Here is a 13,300-nt window from a genome sequence, read left to right on the forward strand (position 1 = left end):
CTTGACACATACTTTACTGGCCAGGCTCTCATGCCCATGTAGGTAAACCTCAGAAATGACTACAAAAAAAGACACACCTTCACAGATACCAGGTCACTGCAATATAGTGAACAATGAAGTGAACAAATGGCCTGTGCAAAGATGAGTGAGCACCAAATGCTAGATGACCAATGCAAACTCCCCTCCACCTCCCAGATGGTTATGAACAAGTGAACAAAGAATGGAATCAAATTGAGCTTACTCATATGGAAGTTATGGTGAGGCAGGAGATACTAGTACCAAATGTTGGCTAATTGGGAAGTTAAGTCACTGCACAAAACTGATTGTCCCAGAATATCTAAGTCCCAGCATATAATTAAGAATAATATTTTATTTCAACAGCTGAACTTAGCTAGGTCTTACACAAAAAGAGCTTCATGACTAAGTTATGGCAAGGCACCAATGACATAAGACAGAAGTGTGTGAATGGGAGGAGGAGAAGATGGAGGGGAAAGAACAAAGGCAACCCATGCTACATGCAGACAGTCAAACAATAAGCAAGGAACAGCAGTTTTTCAAGACATCCAGAAAGGAGAGCTTTATGTGTTCACATTAAAGAACATGTACTAAACATCACCTTTTTTACCTCTTAGCAAATAACTTACTGACAGACAAAGAAGACAACCACAGAAAGCAACAAGCAGGAGATCTAAAGGACCAATGTGGGTACCAATCTAATACTTAGCTGCTCCTGAAAGCTGGTAAATTGCACCTCCCATCCCAAGCAGGGTTGATTTTTGGTTTAGTAGCAACACCTGCAGGCTGGTCTCTTAAAATCCTGTAAACTCCCAGTAAGATCTGGTCCTTGCCCCAAAGAACTAAGTTGTCTGCTAGATACAAGATGGCACTTAATAGGGACAGATAGAATCTCTTCCAGATCAGGCAATAAATCACTGGCAAAGCTGCATCTAGAAACCATGTTCCAGTTCAGGCCGCAGTTAGAGTGTTCTGCTTACTCCCTAAGCTGCTTTAAGAGTACCCTGAGCCCCCATCCTGGCACCCATAAACAAAGAAGACTCCATCTCACACAGTCTGATCCACTTCCCCAGCTGGGTCAGTGTTTCAAAGGCCATTCAGAATGGACACTCTTGTGGTACTGCCCTCCCTATGCACATACCACCATATCCAGAGAACACAAAGAGAGCAGTGGCTTCTGGAGCTGGCAGTCTTCTACCACCAAGCAGGTATAAAAATGAAACTAATTTATTTTATGTTGCTTGCTCATAAAATGTAAAACTGAAGTAATTACAATATCTCTGCTGCTGCAAAACTTTGTTTTACTGAATGCTGTTACCTTCTGCATCACGTTTGGGGAATTTTAAACAGGCAAATGGAAGGTCTGATTGAAGATGAAGTTAAGTGAAAGAAATTGGTCTCATTTAGCACATGACAGGATTCATCTGTGTTCCCAAGTCCACTGAGGTAGCATCATGGGCGTTTCATATTCATGAGCTGCTGCGACACTGTGTCCCCTCATTTACAAAGCACCGTGTTCAGCAAATTCTGTCCCTGTGGACACTCTGCATTTCATGGTCTTGTCAGAGAGACATCAAACACTTCAGTAACCAAATACCAGAAAACGGCTTTAATTAGTGCATCTCAATGCAATAAATAATTTTTCTAAGTGGAAAAATGGAGAATTAAAAAAAAAAGGAAGTAAAAAAGTGGAAAGCAACAGGCAAAAAAAAAATAGTCAAAAAAACATAAAGAACAAGGGACGCAGACAGCTTCTGCTGAACACACAAACAAGCTTGAAGCCTCTTGGAAGCTTTCTCAGGAGAGCAGCAGACAAACAGAGAGAATAAAGAATGCTTCTTTGGATGCTGGGACATTAATTTCATAAGGATGTCTTTCCCTGACTGTAATTGCCCTACTAGTAGGCCATCATGGAGCAACGTACTTGCCTGATCAACCAGCAGGAAGATGACAATAGTAGAGTGAAAAGCAGACTGTACCACAGCTACCAGGGTACTGTCTCAAAAGCTGATGTAAGCAGAAGATAACCTGGAGTCCCATGTCCCTAAGCCCCTTCTGAGAAGAGGATGGTAACAGCACAACCTGGCCAAGCTGATAGGAAAAGTCACCCTGTGGGCGAGTGCCACAGAATCTAGAGAAGGTCATACAGCAGATTCAGGACTGACCCTACAGCCTTGCATTAAAAGGTTATACATTTGCCTTGCATAATATTGCATCTCAGCTAGATGGATGACTGGCTGTCGGGTGACATTCTACTTGCCCTAATAGTGTGGTCTGCTCATATTGCAGAGGACAGGCATCAGGCATTTCTGCTGCTTCCCAAGGCTGCTGCTGACATAAAGGTTCTGCCCAGTTTCAGTCATCTGAAGTGTGAGGAGAGGCACAGAAGAGCCCTGTCAGATGAGTTGCTGGACTCAGTGCAGGGCTTCACAAGCAGTAGTGCATGGCTTGTACTTATGCAAGAAGTAGAAGCAGACCCTGACAGCTTTAAAGGTGAGGAATCTCTTAATGCATAGGTTTGCTCATCAGCAGCAGAAGACAGGAGAGACTGGAGGCCAGGCCCAGTCCCAGGAGTCCACCATGCTCCTGAGGTTATCAGCATTTAGCTGTGGTAACACAGCTCCTAGTCATACCAACAGGCCCCTGACAGAGCACTACACCTGCCCTCCTTTCCAGTAACATGTGTTTTCCTCTTTTCAAAGGCTGCTCCCTGTTCCTTAGCACTGCTCCCCTGCTAAAACATACTTAGAAGGTAGTGGTGCATCAGATAAGAAGGTATGAGGTGTCCTGAGAGGGTCTAGTGAACTCAGAAGCACAAACCCCTCTTCAACGACACTGGAGATAAGGGACTTTGCATTAGAGCATTACTGGGGCAGGGAAAGCAGCTTCTCAGGATGCTCCCGTGGAAGTATGTTCAGGAGCAGGCATGCCTGATTCTATTTCATCCTCTTCATGTTACACTGGAAAAACAAGACAAACTACATTTCTTTTATGCTAAATCCTTAGGTTTTTTATTTTTTCTTATATATATTTATTAAAAAATGCCTCTTTGATCGGCAGCACCCATGACACCTCCACATCCAGCAACTCCTCAGAAGCCTCCCTCCCTCCACACAAGGCCAGCACTGCTGACAGCCAGCCAGGTTTGATCAGAGCCACTCGGAATCGGATTTTCATAAGACAGATGAGGAATCTTACTGCTGCTTTCTCTCATATCAGATGAGAAACTGAGGAGGAGGGGGGACGGGTCCTGAGGGAATGACACTACAATCAAGGGCTACGCAGTTCTCTCTCTGTCCCTCCACTGCTGCAATTTTCAAAGGAGTTTGCCTCAGGCAGTTTTAAATGACGGTGTCTCAATTCTGTAATCATCTTTCAAGAGCTTTTTCTTTAAGGGTATTTTAGGTAAACCTAGTCCGTCAAATACATTTATGGACTCAGCAATCACAGACCCAATATGACGGTGTAGCCACCATATCGCAGAATTTAGCAACAGAAGATGCTTCCCCAGACTGTTATTTTCAGCCCTCAACAAGCTGTGTGTTCTCCCTTGTCATTAAGGAGCCCACTGCCCCTTGGCCAGTGGTCTGCTGCTTCAAATAGAACCTCAGCAGTCTCTTGGGACATACTCTCTGCTCTCCCCTGCCCACTGTGGCTCTCAAGAGAAGGTTTTCCTCCAGCACCAGAGGCTCTAGTTCACAATGCCAGCAATTATTGGAGGAGTTCACACTGGCCAACAGCTCAGTGGAAACCATCAGACTGGGCCGAGTCTGCCCTTCAGTGACCTTGCACAGAGACTCAGAGTAGTGCATTGGGATGGGGAGCAGCAAAGGGGAGAGCTGTGGTGCAGTGACAGAGCCACACACGAAGTCACAATGCAGAGTCCCAAACAACCACAGACACTCTCTGCCCCAAAGCCTTCTATTCAGTCCTTTCATGCCACTCGCAAAACAGCATGTCTTTCTCTGTCCCCATTTCACTGATGCTCAGAACTTTTCATCCATTTAGCTCTCCCCAAATCACTCCAACACTGCCTTCTGAGCCTATGAAATACCCACTTGCCATATCCCTGACTGTTCCTGCAGATTCTGCCCTCTCTTACCCTCATGCTCAGCCACTGCAGCTGTCCTTGCAGTTCATGGCCCCTGGAATCCACCAGCACTTGGTGTGCTCTGTAGAAACTGCAGCTCACCAGGGAAGCAATTGGCAAAATTTATCAGGAATGAGAGAGCCAACAATAACTCTCACTGTGCTCTATTCTCAGCTCTTTGGAGCTATATCATCATTGGTGTATATTTGCATGCAGCTCAGAAGTGTTGGATATTTTATGGCTGTGAATTACAGATCTCCCACCTGACAGATATCACTACCCAGAAGGATTGGAAACCTGCAATGGCATCTGCCCACTTCCGCTCTGTTGTTCAAAGTCTGGACTCTCATCCTGTTCAAATGCAAAGGAGCTGCTGGCACATGCCAGAAGGGTAAGAAGTCCTTCTAGAGGTTTGACATTGCATAGAGAGATCTAATCATCAGCTCTGCTTCCTTGAGGAGGCTTCCCAGCAGGCAGGAAGGGGTTTTGCCTTGAGGGCACAGATCTAGTGACTCTCTCCTGGCAGCTTTCCTCACCTGCAGGTCAGGTTCCAGTTGTCTATGTAGCATAGTCAGGCTTTCATTTCAATCAGCTGTCTCATTCACATATACTATCTGCTTTAAAATAACAAGCTGTTGTTCGTGCAGACAGAAAATCACACATCACATCTCAGTCTTCCAAGAAAAGCCCTTTTCTAGGAGCTATGCATCCCAAGAGTAACAGAGAGAAAGCAGAAAGGAACTTCTAATGGTGGGGCAATAGTCTATGTGGGAATACCTGCTAAAGGAATAACAACCTTAGCTAATAAGTTCCCATAAAATGCTGAGGAGAAAAATCCAAGGACAAAGTAGTAAGGAAAAAGACATCGGGGGAATACAACACAGCAGTGCAGAACTGGTGGACAAGAAAGGAACAACAAAGAAACTTCTAGGCAAAGGACAAATCGGATTGCTGAGGTGGGGGAGGAATGTTAGCATTTCTCACCTTGACAGGAAACAGCCCTATCTAGCTCTGTGCCAGAAAGAGACACACAAGCAGAGTAAAGCCCTCTATGCCCTGCTGGAGAAAGGAGCAAAGGGAAGATAAAGCCCTTCAACTTCAGCTTGGTTGTCCCATCTTCCCTCCCACCTCATGACAAAGGATAGTCTGCACATGGCAGAAGCTCTTGGCTGCTACAGAAAAGGAAGCAGTGTGCTGCAGATAGAACCTTTTAAATTCCACAGAGGGTGTCACATCTCCCATCTCATGCAGTTTCCCTGCCATACAGAGCTCAGTCACTGCTGCTCATTTTCCCTGTTGACATGGACAGAAAATTGAACAATTACCCTCAAACTCCTCTCTCTCAGATTGCAGAGATTGCTACATACAAAGCATTAAGCCCCCAATTGCCCCTGGCCAAAAGTGACTTAACTAGGCCTGTCCTTTAGGAATTAAACACTTTTGTGTTGCTTGTGAAGGTTTATTATTCTTCAAGTGTGATGCATTAAATCCTGCTAAAGCAGGTTTCTCACCATGCAGAGGACCTGGTCCCCCATGACAAGGTCCAGTGGGCACACACCCACTAACAGAAGCATTATGCATTTGCTGTGCCTGAGTTCTCACGAGTACCAGCATGTGCTCAGGAGGGTCAGCACTAAGATCGCAGTGGGTGCTGTAGGAAATCAACTTAGCTATCAATTAGATAATCCAGAGCTACTTTTGGAGAGACAGTGCACTTTTTCAAAAGTGTCTTCCTCCTTCTCAGTTTCCCTGTGTAACTGTAACAAATGGCTGAAACTGCAGATCATTCCATGCATGTCCCTGTCTGGTCCACCCACTTACCACCTCCCATACTGTTTCAGTCATTCCACACAGCCTGAGAAGTATCCATCCTTCTCCCCCAAACTCCCACAGAGATAAGGAATCAGATGCTATTTCATACACAGGCCAGGAGCAGTGAAAGAATTCTACTTTTATTTCTGAAACTACAAGGCCTATCAAGCTCAAAAGTCTCCACTTGGCTGTACAAAGTTCCCTCCACCCTCCAAACTGGGTTCTCTACAGCCCCTATACTTTTTAAAGACATTCTCAAACTCAGAGCCTCTGGTTGTTAGTGATGTATAAATGATCACAACTGAGCACATTTCAAATTCACAAGAACACCTTTTTAAGGGCACATCGTTTTGTCCTTCATTCTTCTAATGAAAAGGTTGGATGGGGGACAAACAATGTTAATGGAATGGTACAGCTCAGCTTTTTAATAGGTTAAAGGAAGGCGATCCAAATGTATTGGTTGACAGCAGCAATCATTACGCAACTGCGCCTGTTCATATTAAGGTGTACAAGCTAAGACATTATGCAGCACAAAATAACCGTGACCCATCCTTGGGGATCCATACACCTATGTCTTGATTTTTGGTTGTTTAGAATCTGAGCTTTACTGTTCCAGTTAAGGACACAAACTCAAGTGCAGTTCTATGCAAAGGGGAAGCCGATACAGCTCAATTTACTGCACAGCCACAGCATGCTGCTCCCTGCCTTCTACACTAGGCACTTATTTGTATCTCTCTGCTTATTCAAAAAAGTAATTTTATTCATGTTCTGGAGTTTGTTTATATGTCACTTTTCCTCACTCCAATTGCTGAGCCCACATGGAAAATTCCTCTCCCAGAACAGTTTGCCTAATCTCCCTGTCCAAATAGGAACAGAACCATGCCATGCACCATCCATTTTGGATCCACAACCCAGCGTATTTGTACCAGAAGCTGCCTGGGCAGGAACCATACTATATCTTTCCTTTAATGCATAGATTTAATCCAAAGCCAAATGCCAGTTTGCAAACAATCCAAATTCAGCTGCTAACCACAGGTTAGAAACAGATAAATAAGTGAAGTCTATTAGGATGCAGTATGTCTTCATACCACACTCTTCATAAATTCTATTCTATATTTATTACCCAAGGTCTTGGAATGCTGAAAGTCACATGCTACAAACAAACATGTGGCAAGCATTTTTATGCCTGGTTAGCAAAGATAGTCATACTCCAAGTACATGACCAAGGTTCAACAAAAAGGACAGCACGTATGCAAACAGAGCTGCTCAGAACAGACTACCAGCCTCAGTGACATACACTGAAATTTAAGAAGCCCAAGGAACTTCCCAGGGGGAAAATTTAGTCTGTACTGAAGATGCCAATGCTATAAAGGTGCCACTTCTGGCAGTCATATGTTGCAATGCTTAATCTGTCTGGAAGACCCAAATAAGTCTTCATTTAATCTCATTAACCATACTGATGTCTGATCCTTTGCGACTCCAGATAATTTTTCTGATGCTTGGTGATATTTTACAGATGCAACTTTTTATACACTGTATAAAATTCTTAGCCCTTGAAAACTGAGGTACCTCCTAGAGGCTTTAATGAATTTCTATGCTCCCCACAGTTGTCTAGTGCTTGTCTTGAAATTCATACTGTGGATTTTTCCAGAGATTCCTCTTGACTCAGCCAGTCCTAAAAGAGCAGGTAATATACACTATAAAGAAAACTAGTGCTAAATCAGGAGTCCAGTAGATTTCATAGCAGCCTGTACAGGGATGAGGTGGGATTACCCATAGTGTTTATGTTTCACTTATGATCTATGATCTTGGATTAGGGCAAACAGATTTTTTAAATTAAGAATTCTGTCATGACAGAAACCCCAGGCAATAAGGATATTGCTACAAAAAATAACAGATTCTTTAAGCAGACTCTACTATCACCTAAACCAGAGGAGGGCAGGACTTCTTTCCCCATTCTTAACCTTTTATTGTGCTTTTAGCTCTCATTTTGCCCAGTCCACTATTCTCCATGGAGGTAATTACAGAGAAACTTGCCACTTTCCTGCTTTCCAAGGGGTCCTCTATAATTCTGTGTTCCTGAAGAGCCAGAGTTAGACTGCAAGTTCCTTTCCTTATCCTCCCTCTCCATCTCCTTTACCCTTTCTCCCTCATTCATCTGGGGAGACCTAAGCAGCTCCTACATTTGTTTACTCCCAGAGTGGTTAATTTCCTTGCAATTTCTTACAAGATGCCTCTGCTCACTTTCTTGGAGAGCCCCTAGACACACATGAAGGCACTTCTTGCAGTCAAGTATCTTACCTCCTCCATCATCTGATGCCTCCAGGCTCTGCTGTCTGAGACGATGGCTGCAGCAAAGCACAAGAAAGAATTTCAATTGCAAGCCAAGAAAAATATCTTATGCCCCCTTCCTCCCCACAAACTTCAAAGCCTGTCAAGGAGAGAGTTTCCAAGTATGCTTAGCCCACATGGAAGACTGATCTTCCATATCCCTCAATGCTGGGCTCTGCAGAAATCTCAGCTTAAGCAATATGTACCTAAGACAAACCCCTGGGCTGAAGACAGTAGGGCCTGAGGTGGGTCTGGGAGGAAAGCAGTGGCTTTCTCATTTTCCTTCTTTCTGTTTTATGGGAATGACAGAGCCATCATCTACTCCATATCCAGGGAACTGTAGAATGACCAGCCTTGCCCCATCCCAGGACACATGATATTAATTACTGGCAGGCTCTGCATCCTTCCCAGCTTTCAGATCTTGGTGTACTGGTCAGATGATCAGATCAGATGTAAAAGTTGTGGAAGAAGTCTCAGCAACAATGGGAACTTACTCTTCTAATTCTTCTGCATGCTTTCTTCCTGACCTGCAAGACAAGGATGGCTTATGTTTAGAAAAGGCTAGAGAAAATGAAAAACTTCACCTTTCCCCATATGATTGTTATTGTGCAAAACAGTTCCTGCATCAGGTCTGATATAATACATCACACCTTAAAGACTTCTGAGTGACTATTAAGCCAGTGTATCAAAAAGTCCCTGAGTGCGACAGACTTAAACAAAACCATTTGGGTCCCAAAAGACAGCTATGCCTAGATATGGCAAGAACCATAGCTGCAGGTAAACTTGCCATACCTGCGTAGAGAGGTTGGCGCATTAAGGAGTGAAGAAGGTGCTATACTTCATCTACCTACTCCTGAGAGATCAACAGTTTCTTCCTCCCCATGGCTGTGCATAAAGACTTTCTGGTTGCCTTTCAGGTTAGGAGTCCCAACTGAGCTGGCCAAGCTCAGGTCAGACATGCATTCGTGGCAAAAAATCAGGGTTGCAGGCTGAATTAACAAGAGTTCATAATAGTAACATGGTGGAGAAGTGCTGGCAAATGGCAGCTCCCTTGCTCTCCACCCCAGCAAGCCCAGAAGTAATTCAGTCCCGATTAGGGACGCTTGTTCAATATTCAAAATGTAAAACATGGAGACTGCTGAACCAGCACTTTGAAAAGTTAATTAAATGCCAGCTTTCTTTTTAGCAGATACTCCATCACTCGCTGATTGCTTTGGCCATTTTGCAGAGTGAAGTTTCATGTCTATGCATTGGGAATAAATATTCTCCTGCCCCCTGAAGTCAGGGTGCCATCAAAGAATACATGGGGCTCTCCCCTATCCCATGCACTGTCCCAGGACATGCCACAATGTAAGAAAAGGTGCTTCACTGCCTTGCATTCACTTTTCAAAGCACTTTGTGACATGGCACAGGCCTCTCCTCAACTGCTCTCTGTTCTAGCAAGTCACAGTTTTCATCTAGCTCTCCTGTGAATAATCTACTCTTCTAAGAGCAAGGAGTAGGGCAGAAAGGATGTCTAACTATACAGAGAAGAGGTATAAGGCAAAGAAAGCCCTTTGTCTCTATTGCTCTCTCTGGAGCTTGCAATCTGTGAGAAGCTAAAGATTACACTGAATACAGTGATCTGAGCCCTGTAATATCAACTGCTATAATCAGAACTGCAGCTGTGTGGTGACATCTGCACCTGGGCTTTCAGCTATATCTGCACCCTCTGTTCAAGGGCAAAAATGGAACATAACTGGGGAAAAGTTCTTCCAGTGAGGATGAACTGTCCAGCTCCATCCTTCTCCCTGGTGGTAGTACAAAGCACTTTTTGTGAACCTCCCGATAATATTGAGAAAGAAATAGATGGCTTCAGAGAGCCCTCCACCAGCACCCAGTGGTGTTTAGTCTCTGAGAAGATAGAGGTAGAAAGATGATGCAAGATTTCTCCTTTTTTATTCCTCCTTTATGCCTTCACAGAACTGGATCCCATATAGCCTTTCCCTCTCCGAGCTGAAATATCCCAAATGATGGCATTGCACAGCCACGCACAGTGAGATGATTTGCTGGGGGCTCAACTTAACATCTTCTTGGCATGATCCCATTACTCTTGATGACTGTCCAACCCCAAGTTAACACTCTCTTCCTCAGTACTCACACTCCTTACATCTTTGCTCCTGTCTCCAGGCAGGAATGAAACATTCCACATGTTCATACTTCCCAGGAGAAAAGGTCACTACTACTATCCCTGTAAGCAATTTCTGTTTCTTTTTCCTAAGCTCCCTGTCATGACTGATATCCAGGTGGCCCACAATGAAGGCAATTATGTTAGTCTTAGAGGCAGAGACTGCTTTGCTTATGTTGTGAGACTCAGGCTTTCTCAACTTGTCTGTGTTCTTAGGAAAGGACTTAGGACAAATAGCAAATACCTCATTATGAAACAGCTACACTATACATTGGAAAAAACAGTAATTTGGGGAACAAATTCATGTGTGGGGGCGGGGGGGTGGAAATAATACTGGCCCCTTTGTGTTAGAACAGGTGCTAGAACTCTCCCATCAAACAAGATCATTCCCTCCTCTTCCCAGGGCAAATTACAGCCCCATGGTCAGTGCCCCCAGGAGAGAGCATCTTAGTCCCTGTGCTAGAGGTTGCAACAGTGGCACTGTGTGAGGCAAGTCGCTCATGCTGACAGCATTGCAGTTTATACACAGCATTTATATACTAACAGCAGTGGAGCAGGAGCTAGAAATGGCTGCTCTTCTCTTTAGGAGAGACATCTGCTTCCAGTCACCTGTACAGGATATGTTTATTAATATATTATTTGGTACAGCATTATTTGATGAAACTAGAATTTCAAGTCAGCTCATGAGCTCACATGTAGAAAACTATCCCAAAAATATAGTATGAAGCTTCTGTAGCACAGGAAGGAATTGTATGTTTTACACTCTCTGTGGCCTTAATGATTGAGCAAAGAAGATATCACACAACCCGCTATTTCATCTATTTTTTTTTTAATAAGGGTTCCTTTCATTTTGTTTGTAGCCAAATTTCTTTTTGAGTTCTTGTTCCATACTGGGGGAAAAAAAAAAAATCACAAAACATTTTTGGTTTAACTAGTCTTTTGCTTTTTTGGCGAAACTGCAGTACCTAAATCTACATAACAAAGTGACTCTGAGAGGAAAGATAAGCTTTGTCTTGTGTCCTAAGGTTAAAAACCTTCAATGCAGCAAGAGAAATCATTAATAGATCTTCAAAAGGTGCCCCACCTTCCATTTTGTCCATTCCATACCCTTAGCTGAGGGCTACCCAGAGACAATATTCCTGTAGAACCAATCAACTGCTTGTCTCTTTGCTCTCCAAGTACTATGGGCAGCATCACAGGATTTCTTCATGATGTTATCACATTTTCTTAAGGATTGTGGAGTACCCTATTCCTAAGAATAGTCTCATCTTACCAATGCCAATTGCCACACTTTGAGACCAACATTTCCTCCTTCAGGAATATCAGGTCTAGGTAAACAGCACCCTCTTCATTCACCTCATGAGCTTTCTAATGGTGAGTGAAAGCAGACACAGAACAAACCTGACAAGCCAGCATACACAGCTTTCCTACTCTTTTCTCATGTTCTCAGCAACACAAAGTGCACTGCCCTGCTTTGTCTGCTGCAGCAGCAGGCACAGCCCAGGGAGGGCAGCAACAAGGACCTACAAAAAAAAAACAATTGAATACGAACTACAGATACAGTCACTCAAGTAAGGATAAACAAAACAATACCATCCCAGGAGCAGTGCTCAGAAATACATTCAATCTGCTGTATTATACACCAGCCACTCCCCATTTTTGTAAGATGGGGATACATCTGTTTTTTTCACTTATGTTCCCAAGTCCGTTGCATCTGGAGGGGAAAAGAAGATGGACTCACTCCATCACCTGGACAGTTCCCTTTAAACTCCCTTTCCCTGAGAGGCCATCAGCACTCCCAAACATAATCATAATCCCAGAATATTGCCTCTGGCTTTGGACAGCTGCTTATCCCCTCTCTATTTCAGGGTATTGAATAGCTGTGAAACTGGGTGAAGGACCCTGACAGCCCTTGTGTAACCCCATGGTACGTCACTCCTAGTACAGAATACCTATTCATCTCCTAGCTCTGCCCTGGGGCAGAGGATATAGATCTGATCTCTCTCGAGTGTTTTTGCTCAGTTCTGCCCAGCAGGACTCCTTCATCCACATCAATGAGAACGGGTTAAACGTTAAACCCAAGACTTTTCTCCCACACATCCCCCGATTTACAGCTGAGCTACCTGCAACTTCTGTGCTGAAGGGTGAAAGGCAGCTCCAATGTAGACATCATCTCTGTTAAACTGTTTCTTTTTCATTTAATGGACTACCTCGGAGATCTAAATGGAGATAAAGTGGCAGGGCTCAGAGAACAGCCAGGATGCTATCTTTATGCAGCATGACAATGTGCAGTGGTTAATTAGACACCGTTAACCTATTTTAGCAGAGGACATAACTGGGATGAATGGAGAAAAACGTCCTTGAAATCTTTTAATGTCCACAGCTCATGAGAACTCCAGACACACTTGCGTCCTGCATCGTGCCACAGCCAGGCTCCAAGGAGTTCTCTGTGCAGGACCGGAGCTTCCCTCGTGCGGCCCGGGGAGGTGTGAGGGCGGGCAGCACAGCTAAGGAAAAAGCGAAGGAATTACCGCAGCTTGCTAAAACGCATACGGAGGCGGTGGGACGGGAACGCCCAGTATGGCGCGGCGGAGGAGGAGAAAGCGCTGGGAGGGCGAGCAGCCCGCTCCCGGCCCGGCTGCGCTCCGCCCGGGCGGGCTGGCGGCTGCGCCCGCCCCGCCCCGCTCCGGGCCGCACTGCCGCCACAGCCGCAGCATCGCCGGGCCGCGGCCGCCCCCTGCCGGGCAAGCGCGGCCCTGCGAGCCCGGGCCGGCACGGCCCCCGCCGCCAGGGCGGACCGAGGGCTGTTCTCGCTTTACAGGGCAGCGGGGGAGAAATTCATCTGCCCGCGTGTGTGTTGGCCCATTTCCTGCCTCACCACTGCT

At 44.9% G+C, this 13,300-nt stretch overlaps 1 protein-coding gene across 3 annotated transcripts in view; it reads right to left on the reverse strand.

The window, feature by feature from the left end:
- IFT43 (intraflagellar transport 43) overlaps window positions 1–13,300 on the reverse strand; it is a 43,111-nt gene that overhangs the window by 6,194 nt on the left and 23,617 nt on the right. For 2 of the 3 annotated variants that reach the window (XM_053981066.1, XM_053981068.1), the window contains exons 4-5: window positions 8,743–8,775; window positions 8,219–8,265 (exon numbers count right to left, since the gene is read on the reverse strand). The exons of the other annotated variant lie outside the window; for it this stretch is intronic. In XM_053981066.1, coding sequence (XP_053837041.1) covers window positions 8,219–8,265; window positions 8,743–8,775 — 80 coding nt within the window. The remainder of the gene's footprint in view (window positions 1–8,218; window positions 8,266–8,742; window positions 8,776–13,300) is intronic. 3 annotated transcript variants of the gene reach the window in all.

The sequence above is a fragment of the Vidua macroura genome, chromosome 6, assembly GCF_024509145.1.
Source record: "Vidua macroura isolate BioBank_ID:100142 chromosome 6, ASM2450914v1, whole genome shotgun sequence".
Classification (NCBI taxonomy): Eukaryota; Metazoa; Chordata; class Aves; order Passeriformes; family Viduidae; genus Vidua; species Vidua macroura.